The sequence below is a fragment of the Chrysoperla carnea genome, chromosome 3 (genome assembly GCF_905475395.1).
Source record: "Chrysoperla carnea chromosome 3, inChrCarn1.1, whole genome shotgun sequence".
Classification (NCBI taxonomy): domain Eukaryota; kingdom Metazoa; phylum Arthropoda; class Insecta; order Neuroptera; family Chrysopidae; genus Chrysoperla; species Chrysoperla carnea.
The window spans coordinates 73,190,955-73,209,565 of NC_058339.1; the positions used below are offsets into that span (position 1 = coordinate 73,190,955).

The window sequence follows — 18,611 nt, forward strand, 5'->3', positions numbered from 1 at the left end:
TCGCTGTGGCTATTTTATAGTTAACAGTTGTATACATTCATGTATATAGAAATACCTAGACTCCCAGATATTTTAATATTGTGGGGTCTTTGATTTTCTTTCTTTAAGTTACAACAGGAATAAGACATATGGCTTTAGATGAATGGCCCTCCCACTTTAGTCCACTTGCTTTTGAGGTTTTCTTTAATCGTAACTATCTTATAAGTTACGAGTTGAATTGAGCCTCTTTTTATTTACTGTTTGTGGAAATGCTGCTTGAACATAAAAATTACCCAAGTATTTACAATTTTGCAAAATGGCTGCATAACAAAAAAAGCTACATATTAACTAAATTTCGATTAGGTGGCGCCTCATTGGATTTAAATGCAGTGCAGCCCAAACCATTCAAATGGATATTAGATATCACATGGCTAAACTTAGTAGAAATCAGTAAGCTAACTATATTTAAAGATATTTTACGTAAAATTGAAAACTATGAAAAAGATTGGCGTGCATGGTATGAACAAGAGAAACCTGAAGAATGTACTATTCCATGCGGATATAATTCCAAATTGGATTTGTTTCGACGATTATTATTAGTGCGGTCATGGAGTCAAGATCGTACACTATCACAAGCACGACATTATATAATGGATTCATTAGGTAGGTATATTATGAGAAATATAGACGTTGATTCAATTTTACGATCAAAATATCATAGTTTTCTTAGTTAAGGATGTACGAGCACCAAGGTAGGTAATTTTAAATAAAAAGCTTGATGTTTTTTAATATGAAGTTGGCCTAAGTTCAAATCAATTCTGAAAATTTTAGGGGAGCGTTGTCCGATTATTTAAATAAATAAATGACTTCAAAAGTAGGCATATATATTTAACATTGATTTTATGGTAAAACTAATCTAGTCGGTGGAAATTAAAAAATAACTATTTAAAGTTAAAACCTTGATAAATTATTGAAAACAAAAAATCCCGTTCTGCCCGACTAATTAAGGATGTATGAGCTCGGTAGTGGATCCATAAATTTAAAAAAAATTATTTTTTCAATTTTGATGGTGAATTATGTTACAACTAGACAATATAAGACGAATTACTACCAGAGAAAAAAAATTAGATTTTTTCAAGTTAGCACGGTTCTGCGGGTTTTATGGCTTTTAAGTTAAACCGTGTGATTGCGTTCATTCACTAATTCACGGGTTGGCCATGCCTTTAATAATGTCGAGTTAGCATGGGCATACGGGTTTTTTGACTTGTTAGTTAACCCGGTAATTGTTTTTGTTCATTCACTGATCCACGGGTTGAGAGCTCGCATAAGTATGCGATCCGGTTTTTTTCTTAAACTAAATTTTTCTTATAAACTTTGATCGAAGCGTAAACCCCTTTTATATAAGATGCACCTCATAAAGAGTTTTCTCACACGTGAAATACAATTTAGAATTAAGTAATTTGAAATTTTATTTAATTTCCGAAATTTTCACATCGATCTGTAGTAAAATATTTTAATGTAGGACCTGAATACGGTGATTCAAATATATTGGATTTGGAAGCAACATGGCTAGAATCTGATTCACAAACACCCTTAATATGTATCTTATCAATTGGTTCCGATCCATCTCCACAAATAACATCGTTAGCCAAAACAAAAGGTATGCCATTAAGTGCTATATCAATGGGTCAAGGACAAGAAGTGTATGCCAGACAATTTATTGATAATGGTTTCGCTAATGGTGGTTGGGTACTATTGCAAAATGTACATTTATCGGTACCATTTTGTACGGAAGTATTGGCTATTTTAGGAGAAGCTGATTTTACCAAAGTCCATGAGACTTTTCGATTATGGATTACCACAGAGGTATGTATGCAGAAAATACATGGGCAGGAACGCACATACAGGAAGGAGAGGGGTTTAGGGTCATACCCTAAAATATCAATCAGAACAAGAAATGCATTGCCGTTTCCAAATGTCTACCATATGCTTCGCGTTCTAGCAGTTTTGCCTATGACAACAGCGATGAATTAACGCTTGTTTCAAATTTTCGTCGTCTCAAAACATATCTTAGATCGACAATGTCTGAAGATCGGCTAAACGATTTAGCCTCGGTCAATATACATCGCGGTGTAGAGGTCGTTGCGAGAGTTTTGGAAAAATTTTGTTCTGTTTCTCGCAGAATTAACTTTTTGAAAAATAGTGAGAACGTTCTTTCGAGTAAAAGAGTTTGTCTTTTTTCGAGTAAAAGAGTTTCTTGTTTTTATTGACCTTATGACTTAACATGATAAGCAAAAATTTGAATCCTCCCTTGGATGATTCCTGCGCACGGACTTGCCTGTGAGTATATGAGACTTGTGAAACTCTCACAGGGAAAAAAGAAGGTAAGAAGTGCGTAAACGCTTCTCTAAAGTTTTATGGAAAACGATTTTTGCAGTTCTAAAACTTATATTAATTGCAGGTTCATGATCAATTCCCAATAAATTTACTACAAATGTCAATAAAATTCACAAACGAACCTCCACAAGGTATTCGGGCATCACTTCGCCGTACATATCAAAATTTCGATCAAGAAACTTTAGATGCTTCCGTACAACCACAATGGCCTGCCATGTTATATTCTTGTGCATTTTTACATACAATACTTCAAGAACGTCGTAAATTTGGACCGTTAGGCTGGAATATTCCATATGAATTTAATCAATCTGATTTTGCGGCCAGCATGCTTTTTGTACTTCATCATTTAAATGAAATGGATGTTAAAAAGGGAATCAATTGGCCAACTGTCAGTTATATGTTGGGTGAAATACAATATGGTGGTCGGGTCACTGATGATTTTGATAAAAGATTATTGGTCACTTTTACACAAGTTTGGTTTTGTAATGTATTATTACGGCAAGGTTTTGAATTCTATAAGGGTTATAAAGTACCCAATTTAAAAAGTTTAGAGCTTTATATGGAGTATATAAATTCGTTACCATCTTCCGATTCACCAGAAATATTTGGTCTACACGCAAATGCTGATATTACTTATCAAATAAATACTGCGAAAGGTGAGTTTTCGGTTATTTAATCCTGCGATTTAAAACGTAGTCATTTCAACTTACTAATTTTGATCCTCGTTAAATTGATCCCCGAGAATTTCATCCTTTGCCATATCGCACCCGTCAATTTTGTTATCCTTTCTTAACTGTTAAATATGCAAAAAATGCACAAATATTATTGAAATAAAGTGATTAAATTACCCAGTCGTTCTAATGGATTCGAGCTATCACGGATCTGCGGATTTTTTCCTCTTGTGTTAACCCTGTGGTTGTGACCAGGGTGGTGCTAAGTCGAGTAAGCATAACCATGCGGGTTTTTATATTTCTCTAATAGGATCGATTTAGTACAAGCGTGCAAGTTTTTGGCCCCTGAGTTAGCCCTGTGATGGAAATACACAGGCGTTCTACTAGTTATCTAATATCCAAACATTCTAGTTTGCTATTGGTGTTCGACCGAAGGTAAATTTTTCTGAGGGTAGGTTATACAGAAACAAAATGATTGAAGGGTGGGATTCCAAAAGTGAAATAGCAGGGTGATTAATTTCCGAGGACAAAATGACCGGGATGAAATTTACGAGGATGAATCGACATGGAACCAATTCATCTTCTTATATAATATCTTTCTATATTAGGTATTTTAGATACAATTCTAAGTGTACAACCAAAAGAAGGAGGTGGAGGAGGGGGTTCAGCTAAATCCAAAGATGGTGAAGATGCCGAAGAAGAAGAAGAAGAAGAAGAGGAAGTACCTGTAGTAATTGAAACGCGTGAAGAAGTTGTATATAAATTAGCCGAAGATATGTTACAGAAATTACCGAAACAATATAATAGCTATGAAGTAAAGAATGCGTTACAACGTATGGGAGCGTTTTTGCCAATGAATATATTCTTACGACAAGAAATTGATCGTTTCATGCGTGTGATTACCGAAGTGAGTACAACGCTGTCACAGCTGAAATTGGCAATTGATGGTACAATTGTTATGTCGCAAACGTTACGTGAATCATTGGATGCTATGTTTGATGCTCGGGTGCCTCTAAGATGGCAAAAGGTATTTTTGACCCACTATTAATTTTATCAAAATCAACTTAAATCGATCCTCTTTTCACAAATCCATAGACTAAGCGTGCTACCTGAAAAAGTAGTTGATTTACAAAATAATTCGTTACAGGGCAAACTCAGCAGGAAAGAGTCGATAAAGGGGCTACAAATATTGGGTAAAAAATCCAACAGCTGCATGTTTGCCGGTGAAGAGAGGTGGGAAACGGTTTTTTGCGATTTGGGGTATAAATACTCGTCGTATCAAAAAAAGTTAAATGTTATAGTTCTAGACAGTAAAAAATCTAAAACTTTTATTTTTATCATTTTTCAAAATTTCGAGTAAAAAGCAAAAAAATATTTTTTTGGTTTTTAACTTTGTATTCCGCGAAAAAAAATGCAATCGTTATGTAATTTGGTACAATTGAATCTATTTGAATTCCTAATAGCATAATATTTTTTTTCTTTCTAAGTTCTGAGAAATTTGTAAAAAAACCCTCCTTTTCAAGAGGCTCAATCCCTTTTGTAATCCTTTTATCGATTCTTTCCCGCTGAGTTTGCCCTGTAATGAATTTTTTTTGTTAAAAAAAGTAGTACGCTTAGACTATATCAATATATTTGAGCATGACATAAGCAAATAATTCATTTCGAGTCTTCGAATTTTCGAAAAATTCCAACGGTTTCCGATTTTTCTTCTTAATTTGATTTTGCACAAATATAGTTTTTCAAGTAATTTCTAATTAATTGATTATATACCATTTTCATTAGGTATCATGGGAATCAGCAACACTTGGTTTCTGGTATACAGAATTATTGGAAAGAGATGCACAATTTCGTACATGGTGTCAAAATGGTCAACCAACAGCATTTTGGATGACTGGATTTTTTAATCCACAAGGGTTTTTAACAGCAATGAGACAAGTATATATTTTAGAACAAATTTTGATCTATGTTTTCCATAATCAACCTCAATCAGTAATCGCTTACTCGTTAAAAAAAATGTTTGTTCGGCCTTATTGAATATTAATTTTTTAGAGAAAATTCTATAGTCGCCCGAGAATGTAGTGCTTTTCCTACTAAATAGGGAACGACCCCCTTAAGAAAAATTGTAATTTATAGCCAAACTATTCGAGACATGTATATATGTATAACGTCGAAATATTTTTGGTCTTTATTCAAGTGTTGCAACATTGGCATGCCGATTAGTATGAAAACAAAAATTAAAAAAACGATTAGTATGAAAACAAAAATCACTGGTAAAATCATCTAAATCGACACACTTAATATATTGTGAATTTTCAAAGTTTTACCTATTCTAATTTTACACACAAAATAGGGATCATTTTAACGCATATAAAGGGGATCATTTTACTCGTAAATACATATTTGAATATCTTCATAAAAACTGACCTTGAAATTTTGTTATACGACTATCAAAGTGTCTTATAATATATTATTAAAAGTCAATAGAAGACAAGAGTCAAAAAACATCGGGGGGAAACTAACATAAAAAAGAAATTTTACGTTGAAATTTCTCCTAACATAGATCATAAGCAGTAAAATTAATATTTTTGCTAGAAACACAAAATAGCTTATACACCGCCATAAGTCTTTGTAGAACGATTAATTTGATCACGTGGAAGTCATCTATCGATAAATATACTAAATTATTATAAATATACTAGTTATGTCTTGTATAATTACTTTTTGATTTACGTAATTTTGTACAGGAAGTAACAAGATCTCATAAAGGATGGGCAATAGATACAGTAATAATGCAAAATGAAATAACACGACAAACCAAAGAGAATATTACGGAACCACCAAAGGAAGGTGTTTATGTTTATGGTTTATTTTTAGAAGGTGCTGGCTTTGACAGACGTTCAAGAAAATTAATTGAAAGTAAACCAAAGGTAATCAAGAAATATAATAGAGTTTATTGTTTTAATACAGTGACGTAGCGAGCTTAACTCACCCCCGAGGCACAATACCTTTTATTGTTGTATCAATATCTAATTTTACACAAAAAGACTTCGCTTTTTCTATTGCCTTTTCACAGAGCTTGCCTCGAATTTCGGCTAGTTCAGTCGCTAATGATTCAAAATCATATTTAACATATTATTTTACCAGACAAATCAAGCAAGAAGATAATTTATGTAACCACGCAGCGTAGATACCATAAGGAAATGCTGACAAACACAGGTCGAGTCAGCACTGCCAGCAATTTTTTGTTTTCGTACCATTTGGTGCCCTTTGTAAGTAGCGCCCGGGCATGATGCACCCCCATTTCCCCTCTCGCTACGCCACTGTTTTAATATATCCTATCTGTTTCAATTAAATTTGCTTGAATTGGTTTTATCGAATTTAGGTCTTGTATGAACCAATGCCAGTTGTATATATTTATGCAATCAATTCAACATCAGCTGCAAAGGATCCAAATTTATATGAATGTCCAGTATATCGTAAACCACAACGGACCGATCTGAAATATGTTGGATCTATTGATATTGAAACTGACCATCATCCAAAGCATTGGACTTTACGAGGTGTTGCTGTATTGTGTGATATTAAATAAAATCCTCGTGGAAGGAATCTATTTTTGAATATTATTTATATAGAAAAACAACTTATATGATGATTATATGATATATGGTATATACTGTACGTAAACCATATCGTTAGCTATTTATATTATATGTAGTAAGAAAAGTTCTTATGGACCTTCTTTATAATGGACATTATGGACCTTATGTTTAAACAAAAATGGATTGTATATGTGTATACATGAACACAACCGGTCAGACTCATCACTTGAACTTTTACACACACAATACCAATCACACACCATAGCACACAGTACACATTCCATCTTTGTTTTATACATAAGGACGTCCATAAAAACTCTTCTTACTTCACATATTTTATATGGCTAACAAAATAGCTTACAATCGGTACAATTAAACAAATATTTATTATTTCTGTTTATCAATCAATACCTACCCACAGATTTGATTATAGAAACTCCCAATTAATATATGATGTAATACACCTTTAAAATAAAATAATATCAATTAATAAATTATTTAATTTTTCTATACCTAACATTTCAATTTTTTATGCAAATTGTCCACGAAATAATAGAGACTTGCCTATGCATTATATGGAACTTCAACGGGGAGCCGTGGAGGGATTGCTATAAATAAATATTAGTTTCATGACCCCTAGAACACAATTTTTGAGGCTTTTGAGATGTCTGATATACAAGGTGTTTTATAATTGACTGCAGAACTCACTTCCTAAATAAGCTTATAAAGACGAACGAAAAAGCTCTTTACCAAATTTCGGTCTGAGACCTAATTTTTGAGATAATTAACCAAATCAATTAATAAATTTATCCAATGAGAGAGCACTTAGAAATAGAAGGATGTATTTATACTCCAATAAACGAGGAAAAAAAAGACGAAATCTCTAAATTTTGACCTATAGCAGCGATTCCGATGAAAATTTAGAATTAAGCTTTGCACCTGGTGATTTTTTTGTACCAAAAAATAACTCCAGTATTAATTACAATAAAACAAAAATATAAATTTTAAAAATAATATTTTGATATTTATTTTATTTGATAAATTAATAAAAATAAATTATAAATAACAATGGAACTGTTTAATAAATCAAATTCGTTCGACCAATGACGGTAACAATGGCGTTATTAACAATCTTCGAATTCCTATTAAGGTCAATCTCGTTCTTGTTTCAATAATTTAATTTGCTGTGTTAATGTACGAATTTCATTTTCTAAGTGATCAACTAATGGCCGTGACACCTAAAATAAATAAAAATATTTTAGGATTTCCAAGGTTTTCTATAAGTAGTGTGCCATCTAAAGTTAATTTTATTATTGGCTCACCTTTACAGATTATAATTTTTAATTTAAAACAGATGGGCAACTCAATGAGAAACTTTTACTATTTTTAGTTCTAAGGTGTCTTACTACAGATGGCTCTCTACACGATTAAATGATTGGGCTATCTATTAATTTGTTTGGATAATAATTTACTTATTTCGATGGTTGCAGGGGAAACAATATTTTTATATATCTATAAAACCGCTGGGTGTAGGAACGCACAGCTCAAACCGCTGGGTCTTGAAGCCTGAAATTTTGTACACACGTTGCTTGAATGACGTAAGCGAGCACTAAGAAGGGATTTTTGGAAATTCCTCCCCTAAGGGATTTGAATGTTAAAATTGGCATTTCTTTCTGTCCATAAAAATAAATTTTTCACTAATCAAGAAAGAAAGAAATCAAACACTTCAGTTTATCTGCTTGGCACGTCCAGTGTAGCGGGTGTGAAAATTATTAAGTGAGTGTATTCTCAATTGATTGCGTTTATTAACATTTTTTGGACCATTTGTGTAGCAAATTTATTTAAGTGTATAGGGCGTTTTCATAGTGTTCATTAACTAATTAGTGCAATTTAGTTTAGGTCGTTTTGGGTGTGTTTATAAATATATTTTCTGATTTTTTTATGGAATGTACTGAGTATTTTAGTGTTTAGGTCTGAGTATTTTAGTGTTAATGAGTATTTTAGTGTTTAGGTCTTGTAAATCGTGTTGATTACCTTTAGTTTATTTGTGATTCTTATTAACTATTAACGAACTAAAATAGTTAGACATCGCATTTAACGTACACCAAATTAGCAAATAATAATTTTAAATATGTTAATAATAAAATGAATGCTATTTTGTTTCATATATTGCAATGAATTATATATTATTTTATTTTAACTAGTTATTTTACTTAAAAAACCCCACTTTATTCTATTAGAAGACAAATAAGTACAAAAAAATTTAAAAAAGATAAACTGAATATAAATAATTCAAATAACACCTAATTCCCGCTTTTTTTTTAAGTAGGTCACTCTAAGTGCCTTACTCCAGAGGCCTTTTTACACAACATTTTATGTTTAGTAGAGTTGCCTATCTATTTATGTAATCAACTATAATTTATGCTTACCTTATCAGTAATATTAACAAACTGTAACGTTTGTAACGCATTATTATGCAACTTCGTTAACTCATCAAATTGTGTACTTTCATTCGAACGAATTTCTTGCTCCTCCTTACTTAAAATTTCTGGTAATGTAGCTAACGACTGTAATGCTACCGAGCATGCATCAATCGATGACGTTGGTATAATTTCCAAACATATTTCCAATCGTGAAAATTGATTATTTAAGCGTGTATTTGTTTGAAAACATGTCACCTGTATATCATTACATTTCGAACGATTCGATGTGGACGATGAAAATACAGAAAATATAATTCCAACAAAATGTTTATCCATATTTTGATACATCGCTTGTGTTTTTAAATCGACATGAGAAGGTGACACGGTTATATGCGGATGTGAATGATACCATCCTAAAACACGTAAATTATCGTTCAATTGCTTTGATACTTCTTCGGCGTAGGTTACAGCTTCCATCAATTGTTCGGGAGATATTTCAACGCGATCTGGTTGTTTATCACTGCGTGCTAATATACGGCATGCTGTTATATATGATGTGTGTGTTTCTTCGTCTACCTAAAACATGATATCATTGTAAAAAGTAAAACATTTTCGTCTCAATTCACTCAATGTTGATATTTTTAACTAACCTTTCCTATTAATAAACCCATAACTTCTTCTTTTTCGGTGCTTAAAGCATGACTAAGACACACAGCATATATTTCAGCTGAAAGGCAAACTTTTTTTAAATATGCCATCATCGTTAGATTTTGCTAAGTTTGACAGAACACTGAATTAATAATTAAATAAATAAAAAAGTTTTTAAATGCTGTATTGTTTATGTTTTTGAAGATAATCCCGAAGTAAATAATCCTGAAGGGTGCGTTCACTCGTACAGTTTTTATATTTTAAAATCATAATTTCATGAGTTTAAAAGTGTGTACTTTTTAAACTCTTTTAACAGTAAAAAAAACTTTCTTTTTTTTTTTTGGTCTCTTAAGTACTCTTTTAACAGTATTTTTAAATGTTACCGAACATCTGAGACAATTAAACGAAATTTTCATAGTTCTGCTTTAATTTTCTGTAATAAACGATTTTTAACAGAATATAATTTTTATAGTACACGATTTATTGAATACAAATTCAACACTTCCATTCTTTTACCTTCATGGGTGTTGAAATGGACTGATCATTGTTGTAAGCTTAATTTTTACGTGGCTTGTTTTTTCTATAAAACAATGTCAACACATTGAATTAAAAAAAAAAAGGACTTCGCGTTTGGAGTTAAGTTAGAAAAGCAACTTTGAACTAAAGTAAATTTAGCTAAATCGACTTATTTTGAGCTGTACACTTTATCTTAGATATTGTTGCATCAGACCTTTAAAGAGCCTTCTTTGTCAAAAAGCTCGATGTCATACCTCATACACTATTTAAGCATCCTGTAAATCAGATTCTGTCCTCAGATTTTAGAATGGTTCCAAAAAAACCACTCCAACTAGCGCTAACTCAACGTCTATTAATGGTTATGAACTCATTACCTTTTGTTTAGTTGATCTGGGTCAAGTTTGCACGGGCTGTGGTGGTTTTTGGCTTCTTTTTGGGAAATCAAATTTACAATTTTATTAGTTATTTTACAATCTGACGGAAAGTCAACATTACGGTGACATATATATAATAATTTTTGTTATAAGTGAACGCACCCACGATATTTTTATGACGACTTTTGACAAGTCTAAAATCAAAAATCGTTTTTCAATATCGACAATTTCTTAAAATAGTAAAAACTATTCTCATTGCATTAAAATATTCAATTTTAATTCTAAAAGTGAGCTATAAGAATGAAATCTAGAATTATCTTCTAGAATGTTCATTGAAATATAAAAGTTAGGTTATGTGCTTGGACGTTTTATTGTGTTAATATTTTCTCAAAATCTAAATATTCGTTTTTTGATTTAGTGCTCAATAATAATTACAACTAAAAATGGATGATAAATTAAGACAAATGGAAGATGAAATGAACAGGTATGATTTCTTAATTTTCTATTTGGCAAGATCCTGGCAAATTAAGATATCCTCCCCCCTTCCTTTAATAACATGTTTTTCGTTTAAGGTAGTCCGGCTGTTTGAGCAAGTTCGGTGAATATTCATTTATTTTTTTTTGCGGTAAATGACAATTCAGAGGGCTGCCCGTTCAAAGTCCCTTGATCACAATAAACACAGTTTTGGAGCTTCTTGCGGGGCCAAATTTTGAAATATTTCATTATAAAATTGTGATTTTTAACACAGTATGTTATGAAAGAACTCACAATAATGTTAATTGTACAAAAATTAATCGATGATTGAGGATCAAAAAAGTTTTCATCATGTAGAAAATTTGTCACAGATTTTGTTGAAAAAAAAACATTACCTTACGCCGCCTTCCATAAAAGAAAACATAAAAAAACTTTGGTGTTTGACGCGGTTACGATATTTGTTGAGCATTTTATTACATTTACGTCATACAAATTCCTAGTTTACGATATTTTTAGAGCATTTTATTACATTTACACCATACAAATTGCTTTGTTGACCAGTCACTGATGGCCGAACTGCTTTAAATCTAGCAAATTCATACTTCGCAATACTCTAGCCTAATAACATAACATTTTTTAAATTTAGGTTTGAGGCCGAAATATCGGGTGAATCAAGGCAAGTAATTGGCGTTAACACATTTAATCAAGTCCAACAAAAATTACAATCCGATTTCACAGGTTTCGGCAGTTTTCCTCCTCCACCACCCCCACCTCCAATACTAATCCCACAACAAGTTCGGAGTAGTGCAGCCACATATTCAGCTCCCGCTAGTGTTGTTGTATCCCAACCAGCTGTCGTAACAGCTACACCAAAAATTTACGCAGCCAAAGCAACAGTTTTATCCAATCCCGTTATTAATATCCCAGCCGTATTAAATATCCCAGCAATTCAAGCCGAAGTGGAAAAGAAATTGAAGAAATTAAAACCAGATAAACCAAGTATTGCTGCAGAAGTTGCCATCAGTCAAGGTAAAGCGAGCAGTGCTCTACAATCATTTGGTACCGATGAACATAAACGTAATAAAAAAGGGAAGAAAATTATACGAACAGCTGGTGGACAAATATGGGAAGATCAAACGTTATTAGATTGGGACGATGATGATTTTCGATTGTTTTGCGGTGATTTGGGAAACGATGTAACGGATGAACTGTTAATTCGTACATTTAATAAATATCCATCGTTTCAAAAAGCTCGCGTTGTACGAGATAAGCGAACAAATAAAAGTAAAGGTTTTGGATTCATTAGTTTTAAGGATCCAGGAGATTTTATCAAGGCTATGAAAGAAATGAATGGTAAGTTTTTTTTTTTGGTAATTTTATTTTTATTAATATAATCTTGTTTTTACAATACAAGCACGTAGTCAGGAAAAGGTTAAGGGGATTACATTTATTAAATATGTTACACAAGTATTTTATCTTTTTAGAAAACATTTCTGACTTCGAACTTGAATTAAAAATGAACATGGCAGCAAAAAAATCGCTCCTTATAACAAATTTTTATCGAAATTTCAAACAGATATATCTCGGCGAAAAATGATATGACCTGAATGAAAAATATAGGGTGGCCATTTTAATCTATTATCCCTAAGAGCTCGTTTTGTAGTTAACCAATCAAAAAATAACTTAAACAAAAGTTGCAGCGTTTGATAGAGGACATCATATTCTGACATCAGATTGAATCTAGTTTTTCGGGTTTCTTTAAAAGCCAATTTTGATTCTAAACGGTAAGAGATAGAATAATACTTTAAATTAGAAACTTGATCCTCATAAAAAACTAACAATTTTTGTTCCCAACATTTTTTCAAAAAAACGTTAGCTTTCGATAAGCGCATGTCCTCTATTGCCCTTGACAAATTTTGGCTACAGTATTTTTTTCGTACTTAGCGTGTTTTCTTTCGATTAAATGCAATAATGACATATTTTTAAGTCGCATTACTTCCGAAAGCTGACGGTTTTCGAAAAAATGGTTTGGATGAAAAATATTAGCTTTTTATGTGGATCAACGTTTTAATTTAAAGTGTTATTCTGTCTCGAAGAACTAGGTCCCATCTGATGTCAGAACATGATGCCCCCTGCAACTTTTGTTTGAGTTATTTTAAAAATTGGTAAACTACAAAACGAGATATTAAGGTGTATAGATTAAAATGGCCCACTCTGTGTATGATCCGATAGCTTGTACTTTCTAGTTTTTGAGTCAATATCTCAAACATTTTTATTATCTTTTAATATTTTATGCGCAGAGCTGAAACGCTGAGATTTTGATATGAATTGTAAAACCGTGAACGGGGTTCTTAAGTACTATACAAGACATTGAGTATGACCTTCTCAGATCGAGTTATTCGCCGAAAAAGCAAAATAGACACTTTTTACTTTGGACTGCCGTATCTCTTCAAATAATAACCACAAAGCGATTGAAAGTAATAAAAAAATTTCTTCTTCGTATTCAAAAACTATAAATTTCAAGCATCAAATTAGTTGTAGATGATCCCGATTAGACTATTTTTCACAAAGATACAGCTGTTTAAAATATCGAAAATATTTCAATTTTTTAAAAGGGGCATTTTGATTCCAAATGTATTTAAATTAAAACACTTAATTTTTATTTAAAATTAAAAAAAAAAAAAAAAAAAAAAATTGTTTAAAAGAAGTATATTTCTTACATTTAATTTATGAATATTTTCCAAATTAATTCAAATTTTTTATTTAAAAGAATATTTAAATGCAGTTCCCACAACTAGAGTTGGAATAAAATATCACCACTTTCTTGATATTTTCTGAGCACCGTAGGAACTCTAAACGTATGCCATTTAACTTAATAAAAGAATTTGCATTTTTCACAAAAGATAGGGCTCCGTGCCTTTTTAGGGTTTGGTTGCTGAATGTAAAAATACGAATTCCCTAAAATTTCATGTACGTCCCAAATGTAAGAACTCTTTTAATTTTCCAATTGTTAAGTTCTTTCGAAAATTAATCGTCCCCTGTCCTTTTAATTTTTAAACTATGTTTTATTTATATTAGGGTGCGCCATATTTTATGTTGGTGTATAAAATTTGAGCAACTTTGGAAAAAAACATCCGATTTCTGTACATGAAGTATTTTTGTTCAATTCGGTTCTTTAAAATTTATTTGGATTAGTTTTTGAATACATGAATCAAGTGGCCAACTCTATTGGCCAAAACAAAATTTACCCTTTTTGCTGTGTTTTGGCCCAAATAGTTTTTGGGCATGCAATGGCGTTACAAGAATCTCATTGTGAATTTTTAGTTAACCAAATACGACAATTTTGAGTTTTTTTCAGAGAGTATGAAAGTCTCCGTCGGGCATCAAAAACTGTTTTCGGTGACGATACGAAACTTTGCTCTGGAATGCCTTGGTCGTTGATGAACGGAATATTGACGATATCCCAATGTCCTGTGCTCAACAAAATATAACACTAAACGTTAAATAATGTTGTCGGGCGGTACTTGTTGGCTGCGATATTTTCGAAAATATGAACTTTGTGTTAACACAATTGTATGACTATTTTCGATGTATAGCGTCACTATTATGTCAGAGTATTGTTTCGGTGTAAACTGATTCATGAATAAAATTGTACTTAATTGACGTTTCAAAAACATATCTAATCAACTCAATCGGTTTACAAATGTCAAAGTTACTCAATGTTAACAAACCGACTTAAAATATGGCGAATCACGTAAATCTGCAAAATCTCAAGATGGTAATACTTGATAAGTAATTTTAATCAAGATAAAAAGACATTCTTAAAAATTTTTGAAAATTATGTGTCGTAAAACATTATTATAATAGAATGTCAAATTCGTCCCAATTTCTAGATCAATTTTTCTATTATAAATCCGTATTTCAATTAGCCTTTTTCTTGGGAAGATTAAAAATAAATCCTCTAGATGGCAGGGCATATTTTACCCCCCCCCCCTAGTGTTTCCATCTAGCGGATCTTTTTTTAATCTTCAGAGAAAAAAGGCCTGGAATTATTAATTATTGTATGTCCGGACTTAATGATAATATGATAATGTTTATAATTATGTAGTTAAAATTTTTTATCAGTATTATTTAAAAAATATAATGCTTTAATTAGCCTTTTTCTTGGGAGGATTAAAAAAAGATCCGCTAGATGGCAACATTAGAGGGGGGTACAAATATATCCTGCCATCTAGAGGATCTTTTTTAATCTTCCCGGCTAATACAATGTAGTTATCATCAAAATTAATTAGCTAATCGTAATTATTCTCTTGAAAGATGATGCTACTCGTCGCTAATTTGAGCGACAAATTTTATTTTTAGTATATACAACAAAACCCTAAATATGCGTGTACAACACGATTACACATTTGGCCCATTTTAAATTCGCATTCAATTTCAAAAACTTAAAAAACCACAAACTTGATCGTATCGTGAACAAAAAACAATTGTTACAACATTTTTATCAAAAAAAAAACAAGACTTTGTTTCTGGAAAAACATTTGTAAAAAAATCATCAATAATCAATCAATCACAAATAATAATTAAAATTTCCCATCGTCATTGAGATTTTTCACCCGGAATAACACAAAAAACATCAATAGAATTGTTACTTGTTGTTCCATATATGTTTCATTTTCCTATTTACGTCCTAAGGGACCCCATCCATAGGAGACAAATAATTGTGGTATCACCGAATACGATTTACGAAATGTATTCTTTCGGGTACCAGCAGGAGCTGGAGGATGTCGTGGCGTTTGATTTACGATTTCATTTGATTTTGAATTATGTTTTTGATTTGTTGACGAAGTCATTTTATGTTGTTTAAATGATGATAGCGTTGAAGCCGGTGATAGATTATTCATTCGTGTCGGTGGAGGTTGACTCAAGTATAGGACATTGAATGGCATACCACCTGCAGCCCATCCTCGAGATATAAACGCAGATCCATCTTTTTTCTTATCAATATTATTTATTAATAAATTTTGAGATCTATCCATATTTTTCCAACTTGGATAACCATTTACAACGGTGATGATGTTATGTAATATGCATGTAAAAGTTATTATCGTGTAGAAAGTCATAGCGTGCTTGTAAATATGTTTTGTGACCATTTTTCCTTTTTTGAAATTCTGAAATAAAAAAAAAATGTAAATTATTATTTAATCTTTTAATATTAATGGACTTCATTTTCTTAATTCTTGGAAAATATTCGATCAATCGTCAAATGTTTACATAGTTTTATCAAACTCTCAAAAAAAAAAACTTTCAAGGGTGACAAACATGAGATCTATGAAATTCTTTGTTTGCTTCCGTGGTGTTTACGGATTGTACGAATAGATAACTGTCTGTATAAGTGTAAAAAATTCCAGTTTCGGTCGGACACTATTAATTATACTAGAAGTTGTGAAAATTGATTCTGAAAAAACATTCAGTTTTTGGTGGACGACCGTGAAATACATGTTTTCCACGAAAATTAATATGAAAAGATTCCCAGGTTTTTTCGACTTTCAATTTTCAAGGCACAGTAAAATATTAGGATTACCCAAAATATTTGAATTATTAATTTAAAAATCATTTTAAAATTTGCATTTGTTTTAGGACGTTATGTTGGTAGCCGACCAATAAAATTACGTAAAAGTTGTTGGAAAAATCGTAATTTGGATATTGTACGAAAAAAAGAAAAGGAAAAAGTAGCATTAATTAATTTACTCACATCTGGTAACAATGGACGATAAATTCGAAATAATTTTTTTATTAAAACAATAAACTTTGTAATTCAAATAAATTATAATTTAAATAACAAAAAAAAAAACAGTTGTAAATATATTTCAATAATTATTTGATAATTCAATTGTGTTTTTATTTTATATTCTCAAAAATTAATAATGTTTAAAATGCACTCATTAAATTAGTAATTATATTAAATTAATTAAATGTTTTAACGTTGTTTTAAAGAATAATTCAAGTATGTAATGTATTTAATGAAATTGAATAAAATCCACGCGTTATAAATATGATACTACATATTTATGTCTTGTCACATGGTAGCGTAATCAATTTTCGCACAAAGCAATAACCTCCCGTTATAGCGACTCCCTTGCTATAGTTCAAAGGATCTAAATCGATGAGATAGGGTTAGCAGAAGCAAAAAAAAAAGTTTTTTTTCTTCTTTCAAATTGAGATAGAAAGTTGAAAATTTGTTTGTGAGTTAGGTTTTTGGAAGGGAGTGCTTTTTGAGGACTGTCCCACAATCTTAGAGTAAAGTATAATGTTTGTTCCCGTATTTTTTAAGACTATACATGTTGGAAATTTGTATGAAAGTTGAATTAGTGTCAATATGTTAAAATATCATAGTTTTCACATGTTTAAGCCTTTTTTCCACCTAAAAATCTACGAATTGAAATAAAATGTTGAAAATTTGTAAAAATGTTGAGTTATTACCAATTTCCGTTTTCTGTTTTTTATATCAAAATAACATATTTCTTTAATAAAAGAGTTAAAGGCCCAGGTCTTTCCCCGCTCTTTTACCGTAGACATTTCATGATTTTAAAAATTTTCTGGTTCAATTAAAACCTCCCTCCCCTTAAATTAGAAAGTATTTCTTTATAAAAACGCAAACATTTTTAAACCGGATAGTTCTTTATAGAAAAATAACTTTATAGGAAAATTTTATTCGAAGAGTGGCTAGATTCCATGGAAAACATACAAAAAAAAATAATTTTTGGGTAAAACTTTTCAGTTTGTTCTTGCTTAACCTGTACGATTTGCGGAAAAAAATTTCGAACAAAAAATGTTACCCTTTGAATCAATAACAACTTTCTAATTTAAAGTATTCATCTATCTATTACCAGTTATGGAATAGAGAGAGCTTTTCATTGAACCTGAAAACCTGGATCAATTTTAATGTCTGCTGCTCACAATCTTTTTTATTTTTACCAATCAGATTATCAGAAATATGAGATAATTTTTATTTTAAATCGAATGACCTTTTAATTTTCAAGGTACTTAAGAAAGACAGAAAAACTTAGAACTTTGAAGCGTGCTACAAATATTTCTATTCTATCCAATATGCTAGCGTGTGAATAGAGAGGGCACGTCGTAATAAACAAGTTTTTTCCACTTTAAAATCAAATTTTTTTTTATCAATCAATTAATAATGTCTACTGTTTCATGTTTTTATCAGAATCATGAGTAAAACATCGTCTTTCAATTTTTTTTTCTTTATTGATCTTTTTGTTCTTGGATGTTTGTCTCAATTTTGATTTGTTTTGCGTGTCTCATATCTAAATGTAAATACGGAACAACTTTAAAAGGCAAAGTCTATTTTAGTATTTTTTAACCCCCGAACCAGAAAAAGGGGTGTTATAAGTTTGACCGCTATGTGTGTGTGTGTGTCTGTCTGTCTGTCTGTAGCATCATAGCGTCTAAAAGAATGAACGGATTTTTTTTTTGGTTTCGTTTGAAAGGTAATTTAATGGAGAGTGTTCT

General features: G+C 31.2%; 4 protein-coding genes across 4 annotated transcripts in view; 2 read left to right on the forward strand and 2 right to left on the reverse strand.

The window, feature by feature from the left end:
- LOC123296233 (dynein axonemal heavy chain 5-like) overlaps positions 1-6,636 on the forward strand; it is a 40,102-nt gene extending 33,466 nt beyond the window's left edge. Inside the window, exons 28-35 of the mRNA XM_044877694.1 lie at positions 343-642; positions 1,502-1,845; positions 2,441-3,032; positions 3,656-3,730; positions 3,779-4,074; positions 4,830-4,982; positions 5,792-5,974; positions 6,430-6,636. Of these exons, the coding sequence (XP_044733629.1) occupies positions 343-642; positions 1,502-1,845; positions 2,441-3,032; positions 3,656-3,730; positions 3,779-4,074; positions 4,830-4,982; positions 5,792-5,974; positions 6,430-6,636 (2,150 nt within the window). The remainder of the gene's footprint in view (positions 1-342; positions 643-1,501; positions 1,846-2,440; positions 3,033-3,655; positions 3,731-3,778; positions 4,075-4,829; positions 4,983-5,791; positions 5,975-6,429) is intronic.
- Positions 6,637-7,723: 1,087 nt separating this feature from the next.
- On the reverse strand, positions 7,724-9,919 carry LOC123295658 (lys-63-specific deubiquitinase BRCC36-like). Its single transcript, XM_044877078.1, has 3 exons — positions 9,720-9,919; positions 9,076-9,645; positions 7,724-7,884 (listed from the first exon to the last, which is right to left on the reverse strand). Exons 1-3 carry the CDS (start codon positions 9,828-9,830, stop codon positions 7,798-7,800), a joined length of 768 nt encoding a protein of 255 aa, XP_044733013.1. The 5' UTR covers positions 9,831-9,919; the 3' UTR covers positions 7,724-7,797.
- Positions 9,920-10,857: 938 nt separating this feature from the next.
- LOC123295667 (RNA-binding protein 42) lies at positions 10,858-16,878 on the forward strand. The gene is made up of 3 exons (XM_044877088.1): positions 10,858-11,091; positions 11,728-12,434; positions 16,722-16,878. Exons 1-3 carry the CDS (start codon positions 11,051-11,053, stop codon positions 16,856-16,858), a joined length of 885 nt encoding a protein of 294 aa, XP_044733023.1. The 5' UTR covers positions 10,858-11,050; the 3' UTR covers positions 16,859-16,878.
- LOC123295668 lies at positions 15,680-16,226 on the reverse strand. Its single transcript, XM_044877089.1, has one exon. It carries the CDS (start codon positions 16,202-16,204, stop codon positions 15,761-15,763), a length of 444 nt encoding a protein of 147 aa, XP_044733024.1. The 5' UTR covers positions 16,205-16,226; the 3' UTR covers positions 15,680-15,760.
- Positions 16,879-18,611: the final 1,733 nt, after the last annotated feature.